Source organism: Fukomys damarensis, unplaced genomic scaffold (genome assembly GCF_012274545.1).
Source record: "Fukomys damarensis isolate Sample0158 unplaced genomic scaffold, DMR_v1.0_HiC HiC_scaffold_9, whole genome shotgun sequence".
In the NCBI taxonomy this organism is placed as follows: domain Eukaryota; kingdom Metazoa; phylum Chordata; class Mammalia; order Rodentia; family Bathyergidae; genus Fukomys; species Fukomys damarensis.
In genome coordinates, this window is record NW_022900921.1 from 42,507,756 (window position 1) to 42,525,302 (window position 17,547).

The 17,547-nt window shown below is 37.5% G+C and overlaps 1 protein-coding gene across 1 annotated transcript in view; it reads right to left on the reverse strand.

Annotated features, from left to right (window-relative positions):
* Positions 1–17,547, reverse strand: part of Mgat4a (alpha-1,3-mannosyl-glycoprotein 4-beta-N-acetylglucosaminyltransferase A) — a 109,511-nt gene that overhangs the window by 1,843 nt on the left and 90,121 nt on the right. The window contains exons 11-14 of the mRNA XM_010643224.3: positions 10,348–10,455; positions 10,029–10,222; positions 5,343–5,421; positions 4,613–4,679 (exon numbers count right to left, since the gene is read on the reverse strand). Of these exons, the coding sequence (XP_010641526.1) occupies positions 4,613–4,679; positions 5,343–5,421; positions 10,029–10,222; positions 10,348–10,455 (448 nt within the window). The remainder of the gene's footprint in view (positions 1–4,612; positions 4,680–5,342; positions 5,422–10,028; positions 10,223–10,347; positions 10,456–17,547) is intronic.

The window sequence follows — 17,547 nt, forward strand, 5'->3', positions numbered from 1 at the left end:
GTGTGTATTACAGATGAATAATTTCTAACTAAAGGTTACGTGTGAGCCCCCTACAAAGGTAGGTTCTGAAATGTAGAAAATTCTTATTTGCACAGAGGTCCAAGATAGCTGGTGGAACTGCAGTTTTGGCTTGGAAAATCCAGAGCCTGCCAAAAAAATATATTCACACTTCAGAAAAAGAAAAATTTGTATAAATATTTTAATACCAAACTTACTGAAATATCATGAAAATCCTAACATGCATGTGGACAGTCAATTTGCCAAAAGTCAATGTCTGGTGCATATTAAAATATTTTTAGAAGTTTTTCTTTTCCTGAAGTGTATACATTTTTTGGTATATCCACTGTAAATCTGTACAGGATGGAGATTTTACCTCCTATTCCAACTTCTGATAGCATAAGAAGTGTATAACCAGCTCACTGTTAATAGTTCAATGTTTGCTGTCAGTAAAATGACTGCAATATAAATTTTACATAGAAGCAATGTTTTGTAATTTTAGGTTGAATTCATGAAGACACATTACCAAGTCTGCAGCACCCCCCCCCAAATAAAACCAAACAAACAAAAAACCCAATTTCCAAAGTGACAATAATGATTGAGGGCAGTTTTTCTCTTTTGGAAAAATTGCAATCTTGCAAGCTTAAGACAACCATAGTAAAATTTTACCACTGTTAAGCCACTGAGTGATTCTGTAGTTGGGCAAGTTGAAATATTCAGCTCTTATGTCTGATAAAAATTCTGAGAACTGATAGAAGCAAACATAGTTCACTGTTGACACTGTGGTTCAAAGATATATGATAAATGCAAAGGTTTTCTGCAAAGTACCTGGCTGATGAATGATAAAATAACCATAAGGCTTAAAACACCACATATTTTCACACGCTTTGTAAATCAATCCAACTAAACCACCTTCTCCACATACATTTTCACCATTTCATTGCAACACATCTCAGCAGATTCTGCTGTAGTCTGTAATAAATTTGTGGTGTTTTGTTGCTGCAGTTGCTCCTGCAATAGTGTGTGTTACCCAGATTGGGGTCTAACTCATGATCCTCCCGCCTCAGCCTGCTGAGTAGCTGGGATTCCGGCATGTACTTTAACCTGTGTGAAAACATTCTTGTCTGTAACTACAAACAGGCTACTTGTGGGGCCAGCTGTTCAGTCACTTCAACCTTGGCACTGATTCCAAGCCAAAACCGAGCGGTATCAGTAACATCTGTCAACTCAAAAGCCAAGAAGATGCTTTGCTTCTTGACTACTGATACTGCTGTCGATGTCTTCAACTTGTCAAGCAGGTGTTGCTGATGGCCTCATCTTAAATGAGCTTATTTTTTCTCACACCCATGTCTCTGCACTGAAACATAGTTCAATTAAGCCATGACTGGTGTTTTCTTGCTTGGTTAATAAGCCACTTGGAAACTCACTTTTAAGATCTTCATTTCCATTTTTTAGTTTTGTAAAAAAATATTCTGCTACAATGAGATATTCCATTTTAAATTTTCTAATTTTTCTGAGAGGGGAATTATAGTGAGTACTCAGTTTGGAAATGTACACCCATAGCCATATAACTGCACAATAACCACAATGATTTCACACCTAAATTTTGAAAAACTATCCACATTCCACTGGGTTAAAAAGCATAATACTGAAGTCTTCTTATTTTGACATGACGAGGAAGCACTGGTAATTTAAAAAGTCACACTACAGTGACAAGTGTGGCACTTGCAACCTGTCAAATTATAGATGTATCATTGTGACTTGCAGGGTGAAGCCAGGACAGCACAACCCTGAGCCCTACTGCAACCACAAAGGCAGCAGGGCTGTGTCAATAAAACTGTGAGGACACTGAAAACTGAAGTTGACATAATGTTATATGTCACAATGTATTATTTTTCCAACCATTTAAAAATGAAAGCAATTCTTTTAAACATTCTTACCTCAGAGATCACTCAAAAGCAAGCAGTGGGTCATGGGCTATAGTTCATTGATTCTTGTCTGATAAATTATGTCTTTGTATATTTAACAAGATAAGGTACATTCAGATTGGAAGCCAAAGTGAAGGCTTATATTCATTTATACAGTAAGTATTGAATCTGTGAGATTCCTTATGTTTTATTAAAAAATTACTAATAAATTTCATGAAAGTCTGTCCACACTTGGTGCTGGACTGGGGCAGGGGATGTATGCTACAAACAAGTATTACTGAATATTGAATTAGGCAGGGGATTCAGAAGAGAAAACTACTATAGAACTTACATTTTAACTAATGCCATATATAACTGTGTCATCTGATTGCTTTTCTTTAGGAAAAGAATTACCAGATGGTATAACTAGCTTCATAAAAACACTTCCACTCTGCAATTTTATCCTGAGCTATATACTCTCAAATGTGTGAAAAGTGTGTTTATGCAGCATCAAAAGATTGCCAACAGGTCAGGCATTCATCACTAGGACACTGGTTAAATGTTACAAGATATGATTAAAAAAATGGTGAATTTTTTTTAAATTTAAAAAGGATGCATTGCCATTAACTTCCCCCAAAATACTCCTCTTCACTTTTAATACACTTATCCCATCGTTTTTGTCACTTGCTGAGGCAGCTGATGAAGTCCTCTTTCAAGAGGGGCTTAAATCGTATACTTAAGGCTGCCTCTGTGTCCTAAATCGATGCAAAATACCTTTCACTGTCACTTTGCCTTTGGGGAAGACCCAGAAGTTGCATGGTGTCGGATAAGTGAATAATGTGAATGAAAGCACACTATAACATTTTTACATGGCTGCCTTTTCGCCGGATGGCACTCAGTAGCTGTGTGCACTGTATTTTTTAATCTCACCTCATAAATACAAGAAAGAGAAATCTTAGAACTGCTTCAGAGTGGCAAGTATACTGGGGAAGCGAATTCTGAGGGGGGGGATTGAGGGGAATTAATAATAATGCGTTTATTGTAACAACCTTTTTATTTAAACACACATCAAAGTTTTTGATCAGCCCTTAGATGCTAACATTAGGGAATTCTAAATAACCAACAGAAAGTAAACCAAAAACAAGGAACTAAAGTTGAAGATCCCTAACCCTCACACATGTGCAGTGTCTGAAAAGGTGGAAAGGAATGAGCTATACATACACACAGCCACATGGATGACTCTCATGGTGAGAGAAAAATGCAAGTTTCAGACTAGAGATTGACATCTGTATCACATTTCAAACAAGCAAACTACCACTGTGCATTGTGGACAGAGATGTGTATGTAGAAAATTCCCAGGCCAAAGGTAAGCACCGAGCCCAGGACAGTGGCCTCCTTGCTCTTGAGTAGAAGAAGAGAAGCCATCTGGGAGGACACTGGATGAACAGATCTTAGGCTAGATGTGTACACATGGATATTCACCATATTATTTGTATATTGCTGTGCACCAAAATATTTAAAATATTTTAAATGTTCATGTTCTGTATGTATCTGTGTATTCTGTCCACTGGAAAAAAAAAGAGGCAGAACAGGGACACAGAACATGTTATCTATCATTTTTGTGTACTCAAATATTTTTCATGGGGCACAGAATACTTCTGAAAGGACAGAAAATATTACAGGACTGGCCACTAGGGGGCAGCTAGAGGGAAGGCAGGGGAGGCCTTGGTCTGTACAGTACTTGGAAACAGGCACACTTACTCTCTTTCCAAGTTAAGACTTTATCCTTAACCCCCCATCTTGGTAAATAAGTACTAAAAGTAAAGAAGAGCAACTGTGAAGGAGGAAACTGCCAAAGCTGTGACTGTATGCCAAATCAACTTTCCACTTTTTAAGATGATTTTTCTCAGGTGCTTTGTCACAGTGGTGGAAAGTTAACACACAACACCAAAGTATTGATCAGGAAGAAAAACAACAGTCAATTCTGCAGAGAAAATGGCTAGAAACATGGCTGCACAGAAAGGTAGGGGGCACCAACTAAAGCAAAAGTAGCTCAGGATTACAGAAATTAAAAGAGGGAGGGCCATAAGACATGAGGGTGGGTGGGAGCTAAGGAACCTGATAATAGAAAGTCACTAAGATGTCTGCCCAGGTCCACGCTGCGATATTTACACATTATGGTGGCAACTTCAGTGGCTCAGACACAGTTCCATGGGGTTCCCTCCCTAAAGACAAAGGGAGTATGGCACCCTCACGTGGTGACTCAGGACCCTCACAGGCAGGGAGAGGGTGTCTTGTGTGACTCCCATGGTTAGGCTCCAGCAGCTACAGACATGCCTATGTTACGGACACTGAGAGGAGATGGCCAGGCCAGGAGGCCATCAGGGTCAGTGGGCATCATGACACAGAAGGGAGGCAGGGACCAAAATGCAGGTTGTGGCATCCGGAATCCACCCAGAGAGAGAGAAAAAAAATGAGAGGCAGCTGAGGGCTGACCTGCAATGAGTGATAACAAGTACAGGGTGGATGAACAGCTCCTGTGGGCCAGGAAGACATGGATAAGCACTGCGTAACACATGGGAACAAGCCATACCAGGAGCACACTGGGGACTGCAACCCTCAAGGTGCTTAATGTCCAAAAAGCATTTAAAATAACTTTAGGAGTAATTCCAGAAAAAGGAAGGATATTTTACTCAAATAGATATTACCTATCCTGTAATAGCCATCTTCCAATCGTTTGTCTTTGGTTTCTTTGCTTATTTCCAAGCCTTTGCTCTAAAATAAAACAAAAATATTAATTTTACAAATAATTCTATTTATAACAAATTTAACTTATTAATACATCTTAATATAAATGATTAAGTGTGTCCCAGCTATCTCTAAAAAGAAAACTGAGCTGCCACTTGTCAATGAAAGTTTTTTAAATGATCATCTGAATTTGTACATAATGTAATGATAGCTGAAAAATGAGAAACTGTCCATTTAACAGATACCATTTCCTATTAAAAACATACAGAAAAATAAATACAGAGGTAAGGAACTGTGTTAATGTGAAAGAAACCTAACTAAGCATTTTTCGTAGATCAACAGAATTTTGTACACTTATTAACAGGTATTAAATGCTTACGTAGTACTTTGGGACTCAAAATACAAACAGCGAGTAAACACTAAAGTAAAAATAATGATTTTTAAAAAATAAGCATTCGTTTTTAGCACAAACTTCCCATTTGTTTTTCAACAGAAAACAAAATGAAGGCCATCTCTATGAATCAGTAAAATGGGCCAATATACTGGGTATACTGTACCTCAAAAGATTAATATTACCTATGAGTGGAGTCCTACAAATAAGGAGACTTTTCTTTCATCTTATAAACAGGCTTCAAACCAAATCCCCTGGGAGTAGCTCTCAGGGGAGGGTCAGGGAAGGGACAGCCGCACCTTTAAAGGCAAAACATCCACAGTGGTGTTCAGCAGGATGTCTCCTGGGTGCTCCCGGTTGCCACTGTGGAACAAGTAACTGAACACAAGGACACAAAATAAAAATAATGTCAGACTAGGTTTCACCAGGATGTAAGAAAATGACCTCAACTTAAAACAGTTCGAATCACTCTGGACTCAAATCACACAGCCATTCGACCTTGCCGCAGCTGTGTGTGGATTCTGCACAGCAGCAGAGAAACTTAGGGCGCCACCCCGGGCGATGTGTTCATCCTTCTGGTCAGCATCAGCCCACCTGCTGCTTAACATAACCCCAGACTACAGAAAATGGCAGTGGTTTCAGGACACTGTTTGCAATGCTTCAGAAACAAACACCACTGCCCAGGAGTAGCCCAGTGTAGCACGCACGTGTGCTGTGACCCCGGATGAGAGAAGGCATTCCCTGGGACATCCACAAATCCTTTTAATAGCAGCAGAATGAAACTGAATTAACTTCCTCCAAAAATCTGAATAGTTCTATTAGTCACTATTAGAAACCATTTGAAGGATGACTAACTACATGATACACTGTGATACATCTAGAAAACTCTCTGGGTGTTGAGTATAAAGTTCTTGCATTTTGCCACTCTAAAAACTAGTGATTCAGTGTAGTGTGTGGAAAGAGTGTGAACCAGAGAGACAATGTATGTGTTAATCTAAAGCTAATTTAAATTTAGTTACATTAACTAGCTAAAAGTTTAGGCTTAAGAGCTAGGAAGACCTGGGTCCGTCATTTACAAGAGCTTTCACTTCTGGCCAGTGTCATGAGCTTCCCACGCCTGAGTCTCCTCTGTCCAATGCTGGTATCTTCACCTACCGCACGTGACTGTCCCATGCAATTCATAAGAACTGGTGAAAAGCACCCAGTATATTTCAAACACTCCACCAAGTATGTGCAACAGTAGGGTATGCATGGCAAAAATCACACATGATGAGGATGTCAACAGGACAGAGAACCCTGAAAAGAGGTTCTTTCTACCCTACACTAGAAATTACTTCCAATATTTTAGGAAGGCACACTTGATTTGGAATGCTGGGTTCACAGACAACAGGTCATTCACTCTCTCAGCTAAGTAGGTCAAAGCACAGGGCCAGGCAGGCTGAAGTGAGAAAAGAGCACATGAATATAATCTGGAATGTGGATGGATTCAGAGACGTTCATCCTGTGATTATTCACAATGAAAACTTCAACACCACCTAGAAAGAACAGCATTAAAGTAAATAATGGGATCTACGTGGCCACAAAATGCTCCTGATGGAGTACACTGGAAAATCACATAGGGACTATGATCCAAAGTAGAAAGTATGCATAAATACCTAGAAAAAATGCGCCAACATGGTCACAGTGGTGTCCACGAGGTTGATTTTTCTCCTTATTCTTCATACTTTAAATGTGTATCATGAACAGTATCAGAAAATATAATACTTCATATCTATACTGAGAAATACAAGTTTGGCTCTGAGCCAATAAATAATTGTGGAAATCAAAAAGTAATTCCCTTTGTCCGTCCAAGGAAGGGTAGATATTTCCATATACTCTGAGAAAATTCATAGATACAACTTTAGAAAAATGTGTTCAACTAGAAATGTGACTCCAATTTACAGTTGTACCCTCATTTAGATATTATCTTAGAGACATTTACTATGAAAGCATTTGTAAAAAAATTGATTTCTAATATAGAAGTTCTTGGGCAGACTCTTAAAGAGTCTGTCTACCTCCCTCCCCCGTATATCTTCTTTCACTAACCACAGAAGTAAAGTGCTCACTGGAACTTCCACTTCTGAGAAGTTGGTATAGGAGGATCACAGGTTCACGTCTAAGCAACTTAAACTGTCTCAAAAACAAAACAAAACACCCAAAAAACTGAAAAGGGCTGAGGGTGCAGCTCAACAAAAAGGCCTTCAGTTCATTCCCTAGTACTGAAGGGTAAAAAAGAAAGATTATGGAAGATTGAAAGAAGAAAGACTAGCTAAGGACTTCGGGATCCAAGGAACAATGTGGTGGTGAATTTTTAAATTTTCTTTCACCTCATACATTTTAGATGTGGAGCTGGAGACATCAGCCTGGAAATGCCCATGGGAGTAGACATTGGAGCCTCACACCAAGACTATTCAGTGGAGCCCAAGGATCAGAAAAGGAAAACAGTTTTAGACAGTAACTGCTCCATGCCAGCCAATACCACAGAAAAACAATGTGGTCCACTCTGACTCACTGAGTGAGGAGCAGACATGGCTATCCTCAGTGGGCTGCGACACAGCACTCCAATCCCCGCCTGGGGTTGTGTCACCTCAGGCTGGATGGGGAGTGGAGACTTTCTTTCCTATTGGGCAATGTCACTGGAGAACACAGGGCAGACAGTAAGGGTGGCATCACAGAGGTCTACTGGGGGCCAGCACCCTCACCCCATCTGGCAGAAAGAAGGGGCCCTGTGTTGTCTTCCAGTGTCAACAAGAGACAAGCAGAGAAACCCAGCTCTCCCCACCTGGAAGCAAAGAGGCTGCAGTACCTCTTCCAGTAGGAACCATATCAAGGAAGCCAGCAAAGGACCAAGACGCCCAGGCTTTAATCTGAAAGAACTACTCATCATACAAAAACAAGAAAAATCGACTGAGTTAAAAAAAAATAATCAACAAACACCACCAACAAGTCAGAGATGCTAGAATTACCTGGAAAAAAATTCTAAGCAGCCATCATAAGAATGCTTCTACAAGGAAGTATAAACATATTTGAAACAAGTGAAAAATCAGAAGTCTCCAAGAAACAGAAGATACAAAGAGCCAAGTGGAAATTTTAGAACCACAAGAAACCAAAACAGAAATTCAAGGGATGGACTAAACAGCCAAGTTGAGGGGGAATCGCCAGAGGCAATGAATGTGAGGGTGGAACAATAGAAACTGCTCAATTTGAAGAACAGAGAGAAAACATCAAGAAAAACAAAAATGAAGAGAGCCTTAGAAACCTGGGAGACTATGGACCATGTCTTTGGAGTCTCAGAAAAGAGAAAGTGTTGGGGCTAAAGTACTAGAAGATGTAATGCCAGTAATTTGAACAACCCTACAACCATTAAGAAAATTAACCTCACAAGAAATCCACAAATTATTCACTTCCAAACACTCTATTCATCCAGAGTAGCTATCTGGGATGTCTGTTCTCTGTCTTTCTTCCTCCTTTTCTCCCACCTTCACATAAACCATCTTCTTTTATTTAAAAAAATAAAATTAAATTTATAAATATAAAAACTTCCCCAGAAGAAATCTTAAGAACTGTATCTCCAGATGTCAATGGAGAATTCCATAGGATATTTAAAGAACGGACACCAATCCTACACAATGTCTTCCAAAAAGTAGGAGGAAATGCTTTTCAAATTCATTTTATAAAGCTACTTGACACCAATCCAAGTAAATCACAAAAATATTATAAACCAATACCCCTTATACATAGGGACACACAAATTATTACAATATATTTGCATATAAAGTCAACAATATATAAAAAGTTACACATTATTGCTGAGTGTATTCTAGGGACACCAAGCTGGTTTCACACTAAAAAAAAAATCAATGTCAACCATATTAATAAACTAAAGAAAAATTGTATGATCATATCAACTGATGCAGACAATGAATCTGAGAAATTCAAAACTCGATAAAAAAACTAGGAACAGAGTTGCAACATCTTCAGTTTGATAATAAGCTTGCATAAAACACTACAGCTAACTGTACAGTTAATGGCCAAACACAAACTAGTATTTCTCCCTAAGGTCAAGTATAAAAAAGGATGCCCACTCTCACCTCTCCTCTTATTCAACATTATATTAAAAGTTCTAGCCTGGATAGTAAGAAAAGGGAATAAAAGGCACACAGCTTGGGAAAAAAGAAATAAAACTGTCCCTATTTGCAGATGACAAGACTAAGTAAAACATTCCCCCCCAATTCCTAAAACTAATAAGTGAGGTATCAGGATACAAAATCAACATGCAAAAGATCAATAGATATTCCCATAGATGTCAAAAAACAGAGAGCTACATCTATCAAGTATGCCATAGGCAGTCTGGGAAACACACTCAAAACTGAAGAAGAGTTGAAGGAATCATGGTTATTAAGTTTAAAAAAGAGAGAAAAAGTACTAAATTTTTTGTGTGTGGTTTTTTTTTCTCATTTTTTCCCCATGTTCCTGCCCTCCCTTCACCCTCTAAAAGTACTAAATTTAAAAAAATGAATGTGAATGCCACAAAACATGAAAGTATTGTATAGTCCTCCATAGTATACTAAAAATAATCCAGTATTTGCAAAGCCACTGACTTAGAATAGTCACAGTATGTTAAATTTATCCACTTAATTGTTGAGTTAACTAGCTCTCAGTGAAATTTTAAGGAATATTCTGCGATAAGGACATGAAAACACTGGAGATTTTGAGAATGTTTTAAATAAAAGAATTTTAAAATTATGCTAAATATAAGTCCAGAAATACCTACAGAATTTACCAAATATGTTATGATGATATTTCACATTAGGTGTTTTTTACAGTACAACATTTGCAACCCATTTCTCCTCACATTTGACAGGCACAAAAAACATCTAGCACAAATCACATCATGAATAAGAGAACTACATTCTAAGACCAAATATATTTCAATAGTCACCAACCTTTCTACATTGACTGGCTTATCAAATTTAAACAAGATGTAGTCTCCAGCATTTGGGGTTATAGCCCAGAAGAAATCTTCCCCCATATAAGTTTTCTCCAGTGTGTGGCCCTGGTAAACCTTCAAAGAAGTTGATACCTCCGCAGGTGGGTTTACATGGATTTTAAGAAGCAATGGTTTCATGTAATCTTTATCCTAGAAAAAAAGATTATATATAGTATTAAATACATACAATTTATTTATATTTGAGAAGAAAAACAACAGTAACACACTAAATAATAAATTGTACATCTGCGAGAAAATAAAATTAAACCACCAACCGTGAGTTTCTGAATTTTTCCCGACAGTGATGAGTGAAAACCAACATGCTGGAAAAGGGAAGGTCTGAAGCGAATTCGCAGATTTGCTTTCTGTCTATCACAATGTTTCTAAACAGTTAAAAAAAAAATCATATCATTTTTACATAATAAAGTAAAATCTTGTCCTTATCGGGAAAAAATAATACAAATAATAATAATTCCAACTCATGAGGCATTAAGAGACTTCTATCTTATTTTTTTGTTTTTTGGTACCAGGGGATTGAACTCAGGACCCTGAGCTTGCAAGGAAAGGGGTGGCACCACTGAGCTAAATCCCTGGCCCTCCTATCTTCTTGATCAACAGTGATGATCTGGAAACTGAAAATTTTCAAGGAAATAAGCCACTGAAGAGGGTAGAATTTAGTTTCAACCATCCTTCAAGATACCTCAATGTAGATTTGACATTTAAGATTAAAATGCACAAACTATCACAGTTTGATTCAAATATTCAAATTATCTTAATTGGATAACAAAGAATTTGCAAAATAATAAAAAGCAAATTTTGGTGCATGAAGCAATTTGAAAATGTAAGGCAAGAGATGCTAAAAGGTCCATGGACAAATCCACCTCAACAGTTAGGAGACACACCTGTGTTCCCATCCCCAGGGCCTGCAGGGGGCCTGGTCATGCTTCAGGAGAGACAGGGCTAGCTTAACACTTTTCAAACTCTTTGTTTTCAATGGCTCATATGAGTTTGGGGCCAAAAAGTGAAAAAGACTTATTTTTAAGATATTTCCCCTTTGGGAGACCACCTGCCTGCGGGAGCCATGGCCCAAGAGATCTGGACACCACACGGCAATGTGCCAGAGGTGGAGCGCAAAAAGGTCATTGTTCTGAGCTGGGGAGGCAGTGGATGGGTGAGCAGCAGAGAGAGGACCTCTCCATGGCTTGGTGTCCAGAATTGAAGCCCACTGGGAGAGCAAAGAGAGAGACAATGGAATAAAGACGCAGCAGAATGCTGCAGTTGGTGAGCTGGTGGTATCAGCACCTCCTACTGGAGCCCAGGCTTACTGCAGGGGAAGGGTGGCTCGAACCGGCAGTCAGACCATGCAGCATTCAAACCCAAAAGGAGCTCAGGGTGCTCAATTCTAGGCTTGCAGCCAGAAAGCAGCCTGAACTCCAGTGGACTACAGCTGCCTTGCTGGTATTAATCAACTCAGATCTGTATTCTACCAGTGACAGCAAAGACATGCCTTGAAGAGGAGGGACTTTTTTTCATTTTTCCCCCTTTGCTTTTCTCTTCTTGTTTTTGTCCTTTTTCTTTCCTCGATTGTTCTCACTTTTACAGAAGTGTGAATACCATTTTTAACTGTCTTATTGTTGTTGTTTTGTTCTATTTTTATTTCCTTCTCTCTTTCCCTCCTGTTTTCCCCAGTTTCTCAAAGTTTGCAAATCCTCCCTTTATCCTTTAGCCTTACTTCTAATCTTTTCCTCTCCTTCTATTTCTCTACTCTCTCCAACTTCTTCTAAATTTTCTTCCCAGAGGGTAAATTCACTATATTGAGGACTTATTTACTATAAACATATTTTTGATTTTATTATATAACCATAAATCTAGTTCATACAGTTAAAGGTGGCAAATTAATAGTTACCAGTTTGTAATTTTCTAGGCTGTGTCTGATGCTATTATTGATGCTGACTGACATCATAATTCTAAGCAGTTGTTCTTCCTGGTATACCAAGATTGAAATCACCTAAGAATCATAAAAAAATACTACAGGCCAGTGACAAAGAATCAGGGGCTAGGCCAAGTAGGCAGCAAGCTCTCACCTCTGAAGAGGTAGGATCCTGCAACAGACTCAAAACCCAAAAGCCTGCTATACCTGGAAGGTACCTCTGAGAAGTAATCATCTCCTAAGGGTTCTAAATACTAGCAATAAAGACACTTACCATAAGCAATCTAAAAGCATCAGCCCAGGAATTAAATCAAAAACATCAGTAACAAAAAAACAGAAATGAGAAGACACCTAAACAAGATGCAAACCCAGACTTCCAGCTCACCAAAGGCAAATTCAGGTGGCAATGAGGTGGCACTTTCAATGGAACGTTTAATCCCTTTAATCCCAAAAGTCAACCACCTGGACTCTCTGAAGTGGTAACAATGGAAGTAACAAAGCAGATGAAAGAGGGTTTGGAAAAAAATCAAATCAGAAATAATTTCTCAGATAACTACAGAGATGGTAGCCATAATAAAAGACATGGCTAGTAACTCTCGAGCAGATACAGACGAAACAATAGAGGAGATAAAGAAAATGATGGAAACCATGAACATCCAGCATAGGAAAGAAATGGAGCCCATGAAATACATCTAAGCAGATATCTAAGAGATTAAAAATTCCATTGGAAGTATCAGAAACACAAGTAAATGTAAAGACAGAATTTCTGATACAGAAGACGAGATTGTGACTAGCAAATAAGAAAAGAAAGATTTCTTAAAAATAGCAAAAGACCCTGAAAAATCAATCCAACAGCTGCTAGATGATGCAAAATAGAATAATTTAAGATTGACTGAAGTCAGTGAAGGAGGAGATAATGCCAAAGGTATAAAAAAAAATATTCACAGAAGCAACTGCAGAAACTTACCAAACAGGAAAAAGAATTAGACAGAACTCCAACTGGCTGTGATAAAAAACAATCTAGATCTAGCCATATAATAGTCAAGATTCCAGAAATCCAACACAAAAACAAAATAATAAAAGGTTTAGAGAAAAGAAATCACATATAAAGTAAAGCCCATCAGAATCACAGACAGACTTCTCAACACAAACCATCAAGTCAAGTAGAGCCCGGAACTTGACGAATACCAAACTAGCACTCCACAATATTCTGAAGGGTATCCTAGAAAGAGACAATGAGGACTACCTCCAAGAGAATGAATCCATCAGGCAAGAAATTAAAGGGGAGGGAGAGAGAGCCAACAACAGGAAAATATCATGACAAGGATACGTCAATACATATCAGTTATAACCAGCAATGTTAATGGTCTCAGTTCAACAACCTAAAGAAACAGAGAGGCAGGATGGATCAGTAAGCAAGATCCACCAATATGCTGCATACACAAGCACACTTAATTAAAAAAGAAATTCACAGATGGAAAGTCAAAGGATAGAAAACAATATTCTATGCTACAAGAACCCAGAAAAAAGCAGGGGTAGTTCTTCTATTTGTAGACAAAGTGGATTTCAAGCCAAGACTAAGAGAGACAAAGATGGTCACTGCATTTTTGTAAAGAAAACAATCCAAAAGGAAGAGATGACAGTCATAAATACATGTGCATCAAATACTACTGTACCAACTGTATAAAACAAATATTAATGGACATGAAAAATCAAACAACCACTAATATGGGGGACCTCAATATCCCACTGTCACAGACAGATCAACTAGGCAAAAAAATCAATAAAGAGTAGAACTGAACCAAACTTTTGAACAAATGGACTTAATAGATGTCTACAGTGTTCCACCTGCAAAAAAATCAATAAAGAGTAGAACTGAACCAAACTTTTGAACAAATGGACTTAATAGATGTCTACAGAGTGTTCCACCCCACAACAACACAATACACATTCTTCTCAGCTGTACATGAGTCGGTCTCCAAAATAGACCACATGGTAACTTATACAACATGCTTAAGTGTAAAGGAATTGAAGTTATCCCATGCATATTATCAGACCACAGTACAATGAAATTAGAGAACAGTAGCAAAGAAATCAGAAGAACTTCATGAACAATGGAAATTAAATAACATCCTCCTGAATAACAAATAGGTCACAGATAAAATTAAAGAAGAAATTAGACAGTTTCTACAATTAAATGATAATGCCAATAAAACATACCAGAATTTATGGGACACAATGAAAGCAGTTCTACAAGGGAAATTCATAGCAATGAATAGCCATATTAAGAAAACAGGCTGAACTGAAATAACCCAATGTTGAACCTCAAGCTTCTAAGAGAAAAAAAATAAAAAGCAAGATAAACCCAAAGCTCATACAAGGGAGGAAATTATAAAGATCAGAGCAGAAATTAATGCAACAGAGACTAAGAGAACATTACAAAAAAATCGACAAATATAAGAGTTGGGTCTTTGAAAAAAATTAAAAATTGACAAACCCTTAGCTGACCTTTAAAAAAAAAAAAAAGCAAAAGGCTTAAATCTATGCAATTAGGAATGAAAAGGGTGAAATTACAACAGATTCTATAGAAGTCTGGAGGATCATTAATATATACTTTGAGAATCTGTATTCTAATAAGATGGAAAACAGAAGAAATAGGCAGATTCCCAGATACATATAAATTGCCAAAGAAGAATCAAGAAGATAAAAAAGTTTTAAATAACCCAGTATCAGTCAATGAAATTGAAACTGTAATTAAATACTTACCAACAAAGAAAAAGCCCAGGTCCTGATGGCTTCATTGTTGAATTCTACAAGAATTTTAGAAAAGACCTAATGCCACTACTTCTCAAACTCTTTAATGAAACTGAGAGGGAAGCAATACTCCCAAATTCATTCCTGGAAGCAAGCATTACCTTGATTCAAAAAGCAGAGAAACACCCAACCAAAAAAGAGAACTATAGGCCAATCTCCATAATGAACATAGATGCAAAAATCCTCAATAAGATACCAGCAAAACAGAATGCAGAAGATCATCAAGATCATATACCCTGATCAAGTGGGATTCATCCGAGGAAGGCAACAATAGTTCAACATACATAAATCAATAAATGTAATACACTATATTAACAGAGTCAAGAACAAAAACCATATGATTATCTCAATAGATGCAGAAAAAGTGTTTCACAAAGTCCAACACCCATTCATGATAAAACCTTACAGAAAATTGAAATAGATGGTCTTTATATGCACCTGATAAAAGCCATCTATGAAAAACCAACAGCCACCACCATACTAAATAGGCAAAAACTGAAATCTTTCATGCTAAAATCAGGAACAAGACAAGGATGTCCACTATTACCACTCTTTTCTATATAATTCTGGAAACATTAGTCACAACAATTAGACAAAAGAAAGAAATAAAAGGAATAAAAATAGAAAAGGAAGAAGTTAAACTGTCACTATTTGTGGATAACATGATACTTTATATAGAATACCCACAAAACCCTACCAAAAGACTTCTAGACTTAATAGCCAAATTCAGTAGAGTAGCTGGATACAAGGTCAACACTCAAAAATCAATAGCCTTTCTGTTACATGAATGACAGACTCACTGAGAGAGGAATTGGGAAAACAAGGTCTTTCACAATAGCAGCAAAAGAAAATGAAATACCTAGGAATCAATCTAAGGCAGGAAGTAAAAGACCTCTACTTTGAAAACTATAGCACACTGAAAAAAAGAGATCGAAGAAGATATCAGAAAATGAAAAGCCATCCTTTATTCTTGGGTGGGAAGAACCAATATAAAGAAAATGGCCATACTTCCAAAACTGTTATATAGATTTAATGCAATCCCAGTCAAAATTCCAACAGCATATCTCACAGAATTGGAGAAAACAATTCTAAAATTCACTTGGAACCAGAAGAGACCTAGAATACAAAGGCAATTCTAGGCAACCAAGGCAAGGCAGGGTGCATCACAATCCCCAACTTGAAATTATACTGCAAAGCTACTGTGATAAAAACAACATGGTACTGGCAAAAAAGAAAAAAATAGAGCCAAGGATCAATGGAACAGAACAGAAAATGCAGAACCTACTCCACACACACTATATCCACCTCATCTTTGACAAAGGAGCAAACCATCCTTACTGGAGGAAAGATAGCCTCCTTAACAAATGGTGCTAAAAAAAATTGGTTCTCAACTTGCCAAAGATTAAAACTAGACTCATATCTTTCACCACACAATAAACTAACCAAAGTGGATCAAGGATCTAAATATTAAAACAGTAACACTAAACCTGCTGGAACATAGTTTAGGCAGAACTGTTGAAAACATTTGTGTAGGAAAAGACTTTACGAAGAAAAGCTCAGTTGCATGGGAACTATTACAAAGAATCAACAACTGGGACCTCATCTTATTAAAAAGCTTTTGAACAGCAAGAGAAGCCACCAACAGAGTGAAGAGAACCCACAAGGTGGGAAAAAATTTTGTACAAGCTGTTCCTCATGCAAGGACTACTATCGCGAATATATATATATATAAAAAAAAAATCAGACCCCCCCCATTTAAAGACCCAATCCAAAATTGGCATCAGAAATTAACAGATGCTTCTCAGACAAAGAAGTAAAAACAGCAAATAAACATATGAAAAAATGTTCAACATCCCTGGTTATTCATAAGATGCAAATGAAAACAATAGTGATACTCCATGTCACTCCAAAAAGAATGGCTGCTATCAAGAAATCAACCTATCATAAATGATAGTGGTGCTGTGAGGAAAAGGCATCCTTCTCTCCACTGTTGGTGGGAGTATAGACTGCTGCAACCACTGTGGAAATCAGTGTGCAGATTTCTCAAAAAACTAGAAGTCCCATTTGACCCAGGTATTTACCTGATGGGTATCTTTCCAAAAGAATTAAAAGCATCAGACTACAGCAATATATGCACACCCATGTTTATAGCAGCACAGTTTGTAATAGCTAAATCTTGGAAACAGCCCAAATGCCCAGCATCTGGTGATTGAATAAAGATGAGGTGGTCTTTTTATAAAATACTCAGCCATAAAGAAAAATAAACTAGAGTAATTTATAGCTAAATGGATGCACACCTAAAGTGAAATAAATAGGACACACATGTGTATTGCTTCTCTGATGTGAGAAACTGAAGTGTAAATGAGGACCAAATGTATAATAGATATTGCAAAATAGGAAGAAAATGTTCAAAGGGGAACAGGAACAGGGGAAGGAGGGAGAAAAAAACAAAAGAAGGAAAAAATGGAAACAAAGCTTTTGTAAATGGGAGGGGTTGCAGGGAGGGAAGGAGAATAGAAAAAAACAAGAATCAAGATATATCGTGTACAGGTACAAATTTCCTATGATGAATGTGATTATGTATACCTAAAACGTACTAATAAAGTTAATGAATTTTTTAAAAAGTCGGGCCAGGAATTTAAACTTAGTGGTGTCACCATTTGCCTCACAAGTGGAAGGTCCTAAGTTTGATCCTGGTATCACAAAAATAAAATAAATTTAAAAAGGCATT